The 14,297-nt window shown below is 42.3% G+C and overlaps 1 protein-coding gene and 1 pseudogene across 1 annotated transcript; one reads left to right on the top strand and one right to left on the bottom strand.

Moving 5' to 3' along the window:
* Positions 1-4,697: 4,697 nt before the first annotated feature.
* On the bottom strand, positions 4,698-7,120 carry LOC147438306 (uncharacterized; annotated as a pseudogene).
* LOC147438305 (auxin transporter-like protein 4) lies at positions 6,612-11,403 on the top strand. The gene is made up of 8 exons (XM_086487589.1): positions 6,612-7,880; positions 8,279-8,464; positions 8,548-8,660; positions 8,747-8,930; positions 9,421-9,518; positions 9,612-9,819; positions 9,964-10,221; positions 10,853-11,403. Exons 1-8 carry the CDS (start codon positions 7,707-7,709, stop codon positions 11,054-11,056), a joined length of 1,425 nt encoding a protein of 474 aa, XP_086343715.1. The 5' UTR covers positions 6,612-7,706; the 3' UTR covers positions 11,057-11,403.
* The last annotated feature ends 2,894 nt before the right edge of the window (positions 11,404-14,297 follow it).

Raw genomic sequence — 14,297 nt, 5'->3', positions numbered from 1 at the left:
TAGTAGCTACTACGACAGCTACCGAGTTTCCCAATATAAGATGCTTTGAGTGCCAGGAGTATGGACATTACAAAAGCCGATGTCCAAAAAGGATTTCCCAAACATCCGGTGCTAATAATGTACCTCTGAACGTCAACGGGCAAGGTCAACCAAACGGAAGAGGAGGCCGAGGAAGAGGAAACATAGGACAAGGAAGCGTAGCTTCCGCTAGAGTCAATGCCGCAGTGGGACAACCAACTGTGGGTGATGAAGCTGATGAGAGAGCAACAATGTATGCTGCAACTACTAATCCTAGTGAGCAATAATTTAAGCACCAGGATCTCATCAAAGTTCAGCAGAATAAGACGTATAAAGCTAAAGACTATTCTATTATCAAAGGATGTTTTTATTTAGACAAAGGATAAATGTACCTAAGTAGTTAGCATAGAGTTTATCTAGATGCATTCTTGAGATGAGGACATCTCAATTTTTTTACGTTGGGGAGGATGTAAGGTCTCCGACCCCGAGTTAAAAGAACAACATTGTACCATGAAACAATCATAATGAAAAAAATTACTATTTTTAGCAGTTTTCCAAAATCTGTCGATGCCATGATGTTTAGAATGTTATAAAGCTTCAAAATGTGAATTAAAATAATTTTTGTGAAAATTTTTCAAAAATAGTAAGTTTTTAGTCACCCGACCCGTTTAGTTTTGACTGTCTCGAAATACTACACCCGTAACCCGAATTTGAAAAAATGCATTTTTGAATCTCGGGGCCTGCTAAATATGGCAGGTACTCGGACAGATACACCTTAGTTGGGGCTTAGTATAGCAAATTACGACATTAAATTCCGACTCGTATGGCCCATTTTAGCCAAAAACCAAAATTTCCTAAGGTTGCGCGGGGAGGCACCGGGGCTCGAGGCTGTGTGGGAACAGGTTCCAGGCCACTGCATACTGATTTTGGCAGTAAGAGGGTGCCCTCACACACTCACAGGGCTTATGGGCTACTTTCCATGCAAGAGAGAGAGAGAGACTAAGTGAGCTCTTGAGCAGGTTGGGACACTTGGTAAGTATGCAACTAGAGCTGCCATGCACGAAGTGAGTACTCCTCCAGATGCATATAGAAGGCAAATTTGATTTTTTCATCTTGTGAGCCTATATAAGAGCATGCTCACACACACACAAGCACACATATATGCTCACACACACACACACACACACACACACACACACACACACACTGAGTATACATACACACTCCTACACACACACATACCTTAGGGATGTGCTGTCGGTGGACATAGTCTTTGGAAGAAGAGCTAAGGAGGAAAGTGCTGGCTGTTTCTCATCTCGAGGAGTCCATTGCATCAGAATTTTGAGAGGAATTCAACCGTAACCTCGGTAATTTTTTATTTAATTCATGCTTGTTGTAATTCCCTCTCGAATATCCTCTTAATTCCGCATCTAGTATGCATAATCATAGTCAAAATACTCATTAGATACTCTCTAATTCTCGTATCCATGATCTATTGCATAAATCTTAATCTAATTAGTAACCATGCAAGAAATTAGTCACTCTTAATCATAGTTTAGTGCATGTTTAAGGAATCATCCACTAGTCACCGTTGTGATTAAAAATCAAGTAAGCTTTGAGGTAGGAATGTTCCATTGCATTCTATTACTCCATAATGTGTAAATAATTAAATTAGAATCAATTCCTCATGGATTAGGATTTAATTAGGAAAAATTAATCCATCATTAATCATTAGGAAGGGAGAAATCCTCTATTCTATGCATACAGTAAATCTTCAATTCTCTACTTGCATTAAGAAGTGATTAAGCACGTCTATTTCATCTCTAGTAGAACTGATTAAGTAAAAATCTGAATTTCATAATTATCTAGGTCAAGGAATTAACCTTAGGGCTTAATTCCATAGAACAAGTATGGTGCTATCGGGATTCTCTATGTCTTGAAGTAAGTCTAACTTCTCGTACAAGGGGATTTGCTTATTGAAACTAATCCGTCATCATGGTTGTATGTCACTCTCGAATGTTAGCTCTCTTTTTTCAAGTTGTCAATTAAGTAGTGAGTATAAAATGGCCCCGGTAAAGAGAACTCATTTTGGTGGTTCCCACGACCGCGAGGCGGGGACAAGCAACACTAATGGAAAGGGAAAAGCTCCCATGGTCGACCAAGTACCGGCCATCTCATGGAGCAATGACGAGGAAATTGTGGAGGTAGGTCAAGTTTTAATTCAAGTTTGTTAAAGCAACATTGCATTCGATAAGGTAGGATGAAAAACACATTTCCCAACATGTTGGAAATCAACGGAAACCACGACATTTAAATTAATTGTATTTTATATTCAAGTAGGAAAGAATGCTTTCAGAATATACTGTCTGAAGTACGAAGGATTGGTTGCTAGGGAAAATTTAGCTCAGCTAGTTCATTTTCAATTCCAATGTTGATCTAGTCCGAACCCCCTCTTGATCACAGGGGGCAACTCGTGAAGTTATTCGCAGGAGCTAGAGTTCCTGTTTAAGGGCTCTTGAATCCACGACTGCTGGTTAAGCGGTGGATATCCACGACTGCTGGTTAAGCGGTGGAAGTCCACGACTGGTGGTTAAGCGGTGGACAACCTAGTTGTATGGGCAACTAGGCGACAACGGGTGGAGTAAACACTCGCTGGGGGATTTTGTGCCTCCAGAGCATTGGAACTTTAAATGAATGAGTTTTTGAGTGAATTTTTACTAGAATTACTGTCTTGGTGCCGCTTTGCAATACTGGTTGAAGGGTTGTATTGAAGAACTTGTGAATCAGAGAAATAAACAAAGAACTTATATGTTGAACAACCATTGTGGTAGTAATTAGGTAACAAAGGAAGTGTGTGTATGAGGTGGAAAGTGTGGGCTTGGCTCGGGTTGCCAATGCCTATGAGAAGGGTGGTCCCGATTGGTCGGGAACTCTCCGTCCCCATAGTACTATAAATTGACGCTAGTATTACTCATTGCCCCAAGAGCGGCGAAATCTCAAGTGTACGTGCCCCTGAAATCTATGGGGAAAAAGGCACTCGGGACTTCTCCCCTCTTGGAAGGTGGGTCATAGGATCGCTAGATAAGTTAATCACGCTTCTCCTGTGGGGTGGAACTAGATCTCGATGCTAGTAGGCTCGAACTCAATTCACTTTGTGATGAGAGATCGTCCGCTAGATGAACCATAAACCACTTTGTTTGCTTCCGCTGTAGATCTAGTGGCCACCTGGTTTACCATCAGATCCGTTGTTTGAGACGACGTGGTGGGGACCTCACACCAATCAATTTCTTCATTAGTCTCAGTTTCTGTTTCCTCCCTGGCTTTTCTACTGGAATTGTGGTGACTACCTTTACTGCCTTTGGCTCCTTCATCCCTTTGTGTGGTCCAAGAACTCCTGGCCTTGCGTTCTTCCCTCTCAGCCCTTGTTCTTCTGGACTGACTGGAGTGCTGAGAATCCTTGGCCTCCTCAGCATGACTATGTTCCTCCCAAGCCTCAGTATCAGTCACTGGTTTATTCTTAGGATCATAATCTCTGTCTGACTCCTCAGGGATAGGGTGAACGTGGTAGGATGGTTTACAACCACAATTGGTTTTGGGTGCCATCGCTTCAACTGAAAATTCTAATTGGGAGAATAGTTGTCTGGTCAACAAAAAAACAGCTCTAACCACCGTGATTGCCAAAATGGAATTGGAGCTGATCTCTTTCAGATAGCTGATTCCAGTGTTAGAATTTACAGCTACTGGTAAGTCGTCAGTTCAGTCAGAGAAACTGGGATAGAAGGTGAAAACTAGACTGAGATAGTTAACTGAACTGAAATAGTATACTGGATTGAGAAATAGACTGGATGACTGGAAAAGTGTTTACAATTTTAGATTCAAATTCATAGCTCATGAATAACCAGTACAAGGTATATCAGACTGAAGCTCAATTGACTACAGTATTTATGATTACAAAGTGGAGTTACACGCGAAGAGATTGTAGCTCAGGAACTGCTTAGGAAGCTAAACCAAGAGAACTAAGGAGTAAGAAGCCAAAAGACAAGTAGCCCGATTACAAAGTAATGTGTCCTATTTATAGCCTCTAGAAGTTACTATAGTAACTACCACGGTAATTACTGCTGTGTGACCAATCCACTGTCCGGCTTCCAGGGGATAGTTTTCGCCTACTGGAGCCGTCTTCGCCTAAGAGAGAGAGAGAGAGAGAGAGAGAGAGAGAGAGAGAGAGAGAGAGAGAGAGAGAGAGAGAGAGAGAGAGAGAGAGAGAGAGAGAGAGAGAACTATCCCAACAGTGACTCATGAAGCTACTATGTTTCGGCTGCAAGAGCTGCAATTCGTACTTGTTTCGACTACAAGAGTTGCACGGTGTAGAAATGTATTGAGGTGCAAGTGATAGTCTCTCTCTCTCTCTCTCTCTCTCTCTCTCTCTCTCTCTCTCTCTCTCTTTTCTTAGAGCAACTCAAGCGTGGGTTGAACATGTTATCGTTACACCATCTGTAGCATGGAAATTATCACTTTTAATTGTCATCATGGCTATTTGAAATCTAGTCATCACAAGAACAGGCCAAGAAGTCTTTAAAGCCATGATTGAAAAAAAATGAATAACAAAAAAAATCTCGAATCTTGTGAAAAATGAGATCTTTCCATCCTTTTGGGGTATTCTCGACCACCGTGGCATTTCCCTATCTATCCTCTTCGGGAACATCTCTCTGCATCAGCTTCACAACCGTTATTCCAATCTCAGGCTCTTCGATTGTCAAACATATTGCAGAGTACTGTCCATCGTGCCAATTTTGAAACCGCCACTTTTGCATTATGAGCTTATCTTCTTCAATCTTCATGTTGACACCAGTGACAACCCCATCAAAGATAGAAAATTGGCCTCCAATTTCAATACTAATCTTGGCTTTGCTTTGAGTAAATCCTTTCCATCTATTTTCATCGAGAAGAGTAGTATAAATATCATGGGGGCGGCAATGAAACCTTTCAGTGAGAGCAATAGTTTTAAAACCTTCTTTATCCTTGGCTTTTGGGGTAGGCTGTTAGCTGGGAGCTGGACTTGAACTATTGATCTCGGCATCAGTCTTCACAGCTTTACCTCCAGTAGAAGCAGCTTATAGTACCAATTTTCCTTCATGCTCATCTTTTGTAGGCCAATCCTCCTTCATGATCTCCTTCACAAACTTATCCACCCTTTCCAGTAGCATGGATTTCCTTTTAGCCAAAAACCTTCTTGAAGCCTTTTCCAACAATGTCCTCATCCAGGACAAAGACTTTGAGCTCTAGATCATGGCCAACATTTTCAACTACGATAGCATCCGAAATCCACAGTCTCTCAAAAAAATGAATAAGCATAGGCATGGAGCCAACAATCATTACATGCTATGACAGAGAACTTCATCGCACATAAGACACCTAAAACTAATAACTGTACATTGTCACAACGATTTGCACTACTTCAAACCCGCAAACAATGAAGATTATACATGTCAAACCACTGGAAGCAACCAACCCTGGAAGGCATCACTTCACGACGGTGGAAGACATGACCACCACTGTTGCAATATGACTGCCTAGCCTCGAGCTTCTCTCTCTCTCTCTCTCTCTCACACACACACACACACACACACACACACACACACACACACACACACACACACACACACACACACACACACAAACACACACACAACACACACACACACATGCACACACATAGTTGGTATCTATGTAACCATGTGGTAGTGCCATGCTCTTTATCTCTCTCTCTCTCTCTCTCTCTCTCTCTCTCTCTCTCTCTCTCTCTCTCTCTCTCCCGCCGTAGGCTCCGTAGCTCTCGTGCCCGCAAAACTCCCAGGACTATAAGCACATGAATATGTTGCGCTACTGCAACTTTTGGAAACTTTGCACTATAGGCAGCTTCCAATATGGTCCCCCGCACGCGCGCGCGCACACACACACAGAGGAGGGACCCAGGCTCAGACGTGGAGGGTGGAAATTGAAGCGATAAAGGTCTAAAAGGAAGGCCTGTGTGTGTGTGCACGCGCGCGTGTGCACTGTCCTCACTGTTGCCGGAGCTGCAAGGCCACAATATCAGATAAAGCAATTTGCATCACGTGGCCCCTGAATGTCTCTCTGTGTAATATATAGAATAGATGGTGATTAATCCAAAGTCTTCCAAATCATGGGTGATTTCAGCTTAATGGGAGATTTATGATGGGAAAAGGTGAGATTGCATGCTGTGACTATTGACGACCAAGTGAGGCAAAAAACAAAATGGTGGATCCACCTTTACCGCGCAGCAATCAAAAGTCAAAATGCAAAGGGAAGGAGCTAGCTTGGTCTTGTACACATAATAAATACATTACGTGCCAATTTCCAAAACTACAGACAGCATTCATACACTAGCCTACTTTACTACTCTCTCTATTCCAATACCTCACTAAAAGCACTTGATGTATTGCATTGAAGGTTTATGGTTTGTGTATGCCATATGGTATCCGCAACAGCAGTCATTGCGGCCTCCCGGAGTGGGGGCCAAACTAGAATTGGGTTCTGCACATGAGCATTCTTGCTTCTAGGCTAGCAGCTACACCCACAAACCGAATTTTGAAACACAATGCGTGCACACTCACACACTCGCTCCCCCCTTGCTCTACACACATCGATACGCAATGCGTGCGCACTCTCACACACTGTCTCCCTCCCCCTCTCTCTCTCTCTCTCTCTCTCACACACACACACACACACACAGTGACACACACAGACCTGCACCTTGAAGAAAGTGGTGCCCCCATTTTCTCAATCTCTCTTTTGCATCATTCGAGTGCTAAAGTGAAGCCTCCTTTCTTCGAGTGCGCGCACACAGAGACGCTCGCTCTCTTGCTCTCTCGCACGCACGCACACATGTAAATACAGACGCACCCAACTGGGGCTCTTCTCTTGGGTGTGGGCACCGGGTGTGCAGGCAGGCGTGGCGTGAAGCGCTTTCATGAAGCTTTGCTGAAGTGAAGCAGAGAGCCTGCTGATTGTCATTCATCATCGAGTGCGGAAGGGCAGGAAAGGGGCAGAAGAGCAGCTCGCTGCGCTCGTCGAGGAATACCATTTTAATAAATTGCCAGCCCAGCTCCCATCCCCAGCCCCGAGAGAAGACCCCAGCTCCACCCCCACCCCGCCTCTCTCTGTCTCTCTCTCTCTCTCTCTCTCTCTCTCTCTCTCCCCGCGCGCGTGCGCACACAACCTTGCCTGCTTGCTCTGTTCTTGTTGGACTCCAAAGCCCATTTTTTATCCAACGCTGGTTCATCTTTTGAGGATCTTAGAAGGTGCTGGAAAATCCCTTCACTTGTACGCCTTGCTAGGACGCTCGTTTTCACTCTCACCTCTCGGAGAGACTCTCTCTCTCTCTCTCTCTCTCTCTCTCTCTCTCTCACACACACACACACACACACACACACACACACACACACAAACAACAAACCCACACACAAAATATACAGTCCACAACTCAAACTTGCTCTCTCTCTCTCTCTCTCTCTCTCTCTCTCTCTCTCTCTCTCTCTCACACACACACACACACACACACACACACACACACACACACACACACACACACACACAGACCTACGCTCCTAACACAGTAAACTTCACTTACACTGCACTTGACAGCTGAGAATTGCAGCTTGATACACAGCATGGGTACCAACAAAGAATCAGAGCAGGCGATAGTGGGAAATTACACAGAGATGGAGCTAGATCGACAAGATCAGGATGGGCTGACGGATGATTCATTCAAAGGCCGTATCCGGACCTTCCTTTGGGACGGAGGCTCTGTCTATGATGCTTGGTTTAGCTGTGCTTCTAACCAGGTGCGGCCATCATGTTCTTTCTCTCCCTCTTGCTTTGCAAAATCTGTTGCAATTGAACTATGTATTGGGTGTTGCATATGAATTATACATTGTATGCTGTGGTTTGCACCTTTGAGATTAATTATTTGAGCCAAGGAATACATATGATGTGTATTCCTGATGCATTTGAGCCATGATTGACACACTTGTAAGCATGATGCTTCATGATGTAGTTGATACTCTACGTGCATGTGCGGAATGACTAGTAATACCAAGAGAAAATTCTGATGACAGATATTCAGCTCCCTCATCCTCATACACTCTCTGCATAACTGCGAAAGTCATGGTAACAGGGCTAGCTTGTGCTGGGGAGTTCCATCATTGGTCAAGTATGTGCTAAGGATGCTGATTTCGTGCAGGTTGCACAAGTGCTGTTGACCCTCCCGTACTCGTTCTCCCAGCTGGGCATGGTATCAGGGGTGATTTTTCAGATATTCTATGGACTCATGGGCAGCTGGACCGCATACTTGATAAGCTGCTTGTATGTAGAATACAGATCCAGGAAGGAAAAAGAGAACGTAAATTTCAAAAACCATGTCATCCAGGTAAGCAAGCCAAATTCAGCAAGTAGGTTTTTCAAGGAGCTACATTGTTCGGATGGTTGATCCAGTAATTGTCTCTTCAACAGTGGTTCGAAGTGCTGGATGGACTTCTTGGCCCATTCTGGAAGGCTGTTGGGCTGGCCTTCAACTGTACCTTCCTGCTTTTTGGGTCCGTCATTCAGCTCATCGCTTGTGGAAGGTAAGCTTGTTCTTTTGAGTTGAATGGACACACATACCCTTCCTATGAAAAAGCATGTTTAGAGCTGGATGTGTTTATCTCAACAGCAATATCTACTACATCAATGACCATCTCGACAAGCGAACATGGACTTACATCTTTGGGGCCTGCTGTGCCTTCACTGTGTTCATACCATCCTTCCACAACTATAGGATATGGTCTTTCCTGGGCCTTGGCATGACCACCTATACTGCCTGGTACATGACCATCGCCGCACTCGCAAATGGACAGGTCAACCACACACAATTTCTTCATTTGCAATCGTTTATGTGCATGTGGAATCTTGTCTAAGCATTTGTGTGCGCATATCTGCATATCTGCTTTCATTGCATAGATATTTGGTTGCATGCATTGGATGGGTTCAAGAATATCTATGCATTTTAAAGATCATAGGAGGCCGAATGCAGGAAGTCATATGTTTTTAATGTCTAGATGTCTTACCAGCATGTATCCATTTATGTCAATGACCTCAGAATGCAGTTATTTATGTGCATGCGGAAGCCAACTTGTCTACGCACTTGTCTGTGCATCTCTTCATATCTGCTTCCCTGGCACAGATATTGAGTTATAACGTACCATGCATATATTGAATGGGTACAAGAATATCCATGCACTCTAAAGAGCATATTCACTTCAGTGCCGGAAGTCGTATGTTTTTAATCCACAGATGTTTCACCAGCATGCATTGTACCCTAAAAATTCTGTGTGTTATTGACCTCAGATTGCAGATGTCAAGCATTCTGCACCTACCAAGATGGTCCTTTACTTTACTGGTGCAACCAACATTCTCTACACCTTTGGTGGTCATGCTGTCACTGTGTAAAGCCTTGACTTCCTCGTTCAAATTTCGTTGCATCAATCAAGCAGTGATGTGATGTTTACCAATCAAACCTATCGTGTGTATCTGTGCAGGGAGATAATGCACGCAATGTGGAAACCGCGGAGGTTTAAGTGGGTCTATCTCGTAGCCACACTCTACGTTTTCACACTGACGCTACCCTCGGCCATCTCTGTCTATTGGGCTTTTGGAGACAAGCTTTTAGACCACTCGAACGCATTTGCTTTGCTTCCAAGATCTGGAGCAAGAGATTTTGCCGTTGTGCTTATGTTGATCCATCAGGTTAGTACAATCAACATTCAATTGGTTGATGTTTCCCTAAAAGCTTCATGATGGCCCAGGTTTTGAACACACAATAACGTGGTGTGTAAGTAGCCAGAGAGCTAACGCTTACGTCCTGGTCTTGTCGAATGTACATTTGTGCAGTTCATCACCTTTGGCTTTGCATGCACACCGCTCTACTTTGTGTGGGAGAAGGTGACAGGATTCCATACCTCTCGTAACATACTTGTTCGAGCAATTGTCAGGCTACCTGTATTGTTGCCCATTTGGTTCTTGGCCATCATCTTTCCCTTCTTTGGGCCGATCAATTCTGCCATCGGTGCTCTCCTGGTGTCATTTACAGTTTACATCATTCCAGCTGCTGCTCACATGGCCACATACCGCACCACTTTTGCACGAGAGGTAAGCCCATCGAACTGCATCTTTTTCCATTCTGTTACAAGGATATCGAGATACTTAGGACTTGCATTGCTACATAGTAGAAGGTAATTTGTTTGAACTTTTAATATGGTAGGCCATAAGGTGCCACCCTGAATTCTGTTCCTGGGCAGGACCCTAAGGTTTAGCTGTCCTTTTCAGCATTAATGCTGATGCACACAACTAAGAACATATCCAGTTTTTCTAGTGGAATGGGGCTGGGGACTCGAGTCCATTATGCTTTATAAGGGGCAGTTGAGCCCATTATGATGTGTGAGCTTTGTTTTATTTGTTTTCAACGACCCAGCAGTCTATATCGCACCCTTTGATATGTGGAAATGTGAGCATAGATATGCCTTGTGTTGATTGCGCATGATAGTCACCTGCCTGCTCTTTACAGTGAATCCCAGCATATAGATTCCTGTTGCGATGAATGCACATGATAGTTTCCTGCAATTTGGAGTGATTCCCAGCATAAATGTTCCCCTTATGTTGATTGCACATGATAAACGCCTGCATTCGATCCCCCCAAGTTACTAAGGGCCTTTGACTCAGACTTGTGATGATTGCTTGGGCGTGCCTTGCTGACACAGCTTCAATTCTCATGACCTTGCAGAATGCTGTGGAGAAGCCCCCGCGGTTTATTCGAAGCTGGACAGCCACCTACCTTCTCAATCTGTTTGTGGTGATATGGACACTGGTGGTGGGATTCGGATTTGGAGGATGGGCTAGCATCACCAACTTTGTGCGTCAAATCAACTCATTTGGGCTCTTTGCCAAATGCTACCAATGCCCACCTAAGAAGACACCCACGCATTGACATCGCCTTGACATGAATGCAAGTGAAGTTACACTGTCAAAGAAAGCAGGGACCGTCCGACTGATAACATGCGTAACCTTGCATAGGCCACCAAAATGCGACTCAGCAATCTGCATGAATGCCTCGTGCAACCCTAATCCTGAAGTCAAGCACAGTGACACCATCAACTGACACAATCTAGAGAGTCTGAAAACATATAGAATTTGACAAGCTCACATACTAGATGCTAAATATTGTTTGAGGTCTAATTGGTACCTTCAATTCATCTTGTAATTTGTTTCCTGTTTACATACAGAAGTTGAGCCTATCACAATAGGAACTTAATGCAAACAGACATTTTGCCGCTCTCCTTCTCTCTCCCCCTCCCCCCCCCCCCCCCCCCCAACACGCACACACAAAGGCTGCCCTTCATTTGATGGGCCTCCAATCCGGCAGACGATGACAGCTACATGTATCAAACGACCGTTATATGCCACGAGAGAGACAGAGAAGTAAAGGGACAGAAGGGAAGGAAGAGGGAGGGGGTCCACCAAGGTTTTGAACTCAAGACGTGAGAAAGGTCCTAGAGGGAGAACTAGCTCACATGACTGGCTGTGGTGGGTCTCGCTCTTACCATAACACACATGGTGTTTATAAGTTGATATTTGGGTTTAGAGCTCATTGGTGTATCACCTTTTCAAGCACCAAACAATTTATCCCACTTAGCTTTTTGAGAGAGAGAGAGAGAGGAATGGGAACTTGCAAGGCTAGAGGCCTTCCAAACCGGCCACTATCTGATACATACATAGTGTTCCAAAATGGCCTACCGATCAGTTTGTCCCACTTCACCTTCAATCTAAGATAAAGACATAGAAAGTGAGTAGGAAGAGTTTGAGAGAGAGAGAATATATATATATATATATATATATATAGAGAGAGAGAGAGAGAGAGAGAGAGAGAGAGAGAGAGTATAAATAAGCACATCATTATCGTGTGTTTTTTCAAACAATATGTTTTTCTATAGCACATAAAATTTAGAGAGTACATTACTTTACGATTGCGCTCCGGTGACGATATGGCCCATGTGTTAGAACGTTCATGTAATTTGAAAATGAACATTTGAAAATGAACATTTGAAAAGACAAAGTTCAACTCTTATGTACGACTTGAGCAAAAGTTTTCACAATACACTTATGTCCAAAAATATAGCATTATAAAGACAGTGCCTTGTTGATCGTCATCCCAAAAGCACATCTCAAGGGAAATTGTTGACGTTTCAACTCAAAAGGGAGGCCTTCTCATGCTTGGGATGAACACTGTATTTCTTGCTTGTGACCTTGTAATGATTTCTCCTTTAATCACTTTGCTATGGAATTGCATACACATCAAGCGTGTCCCATTACAAAGACCACTTCTTGGGTCCAAATTGCGGACCAACATAAGTGGAGTATTTTGTTTCAAATGCAAAATATGGAGTGGAAAACCTCCAAGCTCTAAATTATTTACGAACTCACTTGTGAATAAAATGCTATCACAATTTGATTTACACATTTAAGTCTTCACCGACATATTCCTTAGAAGTATCAAAAAATTTTGCAATATCAAATTGTTTATAGTATTCACATCCTTGTTGTGACACAGGTGCCAAAATTTTCCTATCCTTGAAAAAGTTTGCATGATAGAGTGTGTTTCAAGGTCTCCATATATGCAATCAATAAGTGCTTGCAAACTATCTTGTGGTAGCATCATGCAGGTAGACAAAGCCATATTATCATGTAGCTCCCCATCACAAACATTGTCGTTGCCAATAGCAAGTGTCCATTTCACAAATTCTCTTTCACTAACATTATTGCAACAATTGACCACTCGCATGCTTTCTGTTAAACGTAGAATTTCATGCCAAACGTATGAGTGGCACAAAGATGCATCAACACTGTCTTCCCTTCTTTCTCTAGGTAAAATAGGTAAGACTTGTCTAAAAATCACCACCAAGGAGGAAAACCTTTCCGCCAAACAACATGTTTTTATGCATGACATCTCTTAGTGTCTTATCAAGAGCCTTAAAAGCGTGTCTATGAGACAATGGGAGCTTCATACCATATGATCAATGAAGTCATTCGCAACAGCTCAACAAGCTGACTATTTACTTTAACACTAATTTGGTACCAAAACAGGACACTTTAAGTGTCCTTTTTTAACAAATTTAAATTAAATACGACTTGCATTAGACTGTTTATCTAAGAAAACCATCTTCATATGCTTAAATATGCTAGCTAAAGGGTCTTTTAAAAATATAACCTTGCATTTTAGAATCTATCATGATCAAGAATTATACTCATCAAGTTGACCTTCGTAAGACTGCGATTGATGTTTTGAAGAAATCGCCTTCATAAGGTCAAGAAAAAATGAAGCAACCTTGTAGAAAATTTTAGGTGACTCTTCCACAATTTTGCTATAGATAATTGAAAGTTTCATGTGCAAAAAAATTGACTTTGGAGTATATAAAATAATGGAAAGTTCCATGTGTTGGATATGGTCATTTCAAGCATGTTGTTGTATACAAAGAAAAATATGTTTTCGATGTATTTGTGAGTTTTAGAAAGTGATACTCAACATGACAAATAGAATGGGTCTGGTATGCAACAATTATTGGATCATTTTAATATTCAAAACTGCATAAGAGAAAACTTTCATATTTTCATTCTTGAGACATAAGCATTCAAAACCTCAAATAATATCAAACTTTTCATTTAGATCAACTAAATTTATCAAAGTACGTGGTACATACACAAATGGGGTGTCTAAAACCTTGGTTTCAATGTTATTATGGAGAACTCAAGATTTTCAAGAGTTTTTCTACGATAAAAAATTCAAGATAGAGTTCAAGCAACGAGATTTAATTAAGTTAGGGAGCCCAAAAAATATGTAGTTTCTTCGTTTAAACATATAAAGTCATTTGTAGTTGTCAAATTGGACTAGAATAGTATCAATTTCATGAGGGGACCTTTGGAAGAGCAAAATTATTCTCTTATTCAGCACGTGCTCAAGTATGAAATTATGTCTATAACTTGCATGTGACTTGAAAACTTATCTTTTGAAGTGCATTCCATTGTTTTGTAACACTAAGTGCTAACACTTGGATTTTATCAACGTAAAACATGCCATTTCTACAAAAAGATATAATAATTTTATGATTTTTTTGGCAAAACAGCTTGAAATTTTACTAAAATTTATGTCGTAGAACTTACCAGAATTCTCTCCA

This window comes from Adiantum capillus-veneris, chromosome 17 (genome assembly GCF_014529385.1).
Source record: "Adiantum capillus-veneris isolate H3 chromosome 17, ASM1452938v2, whole genome shotgun sequence".
NCBI classification, from domain to species: Eukaryota; Viridiplantae; Streptophyta; class Polypodiopsida; order Polypodiales; family Pteridaceae; genus Adiantum; species Adiantum capillus-veneris.
The sequence above is the reverse complement of the archived record's forward strand: the minus strand, read 5'-3'. Positions and strand labels throughout refer to the sequence as shown.

Bases quoted from the DNA above. Each gene is read 5' to 3' on its own strand.
- LOC147438305 (XM_086487589.1), top strand. From the start codon at position 7,707: ATGGGTACCAACAAAGAATCAGAGCAGGCGATAGTGGGAAATTACACA. The intron at 8,661-8,746 runs GTAAGCTTGTTC...TTATCTCAACAG, and splicing joins CAGCTCATCGCTTGTGGAAG to CAATATCTACTACATCAATG. The intron at 10,222-10,852 runs GTAAGCCCATCG...ATGACCTTGCAG, and splicing joins GCACCACTTTTGCACGAGAG to AATGCTGTGGAGAAGCCCCC.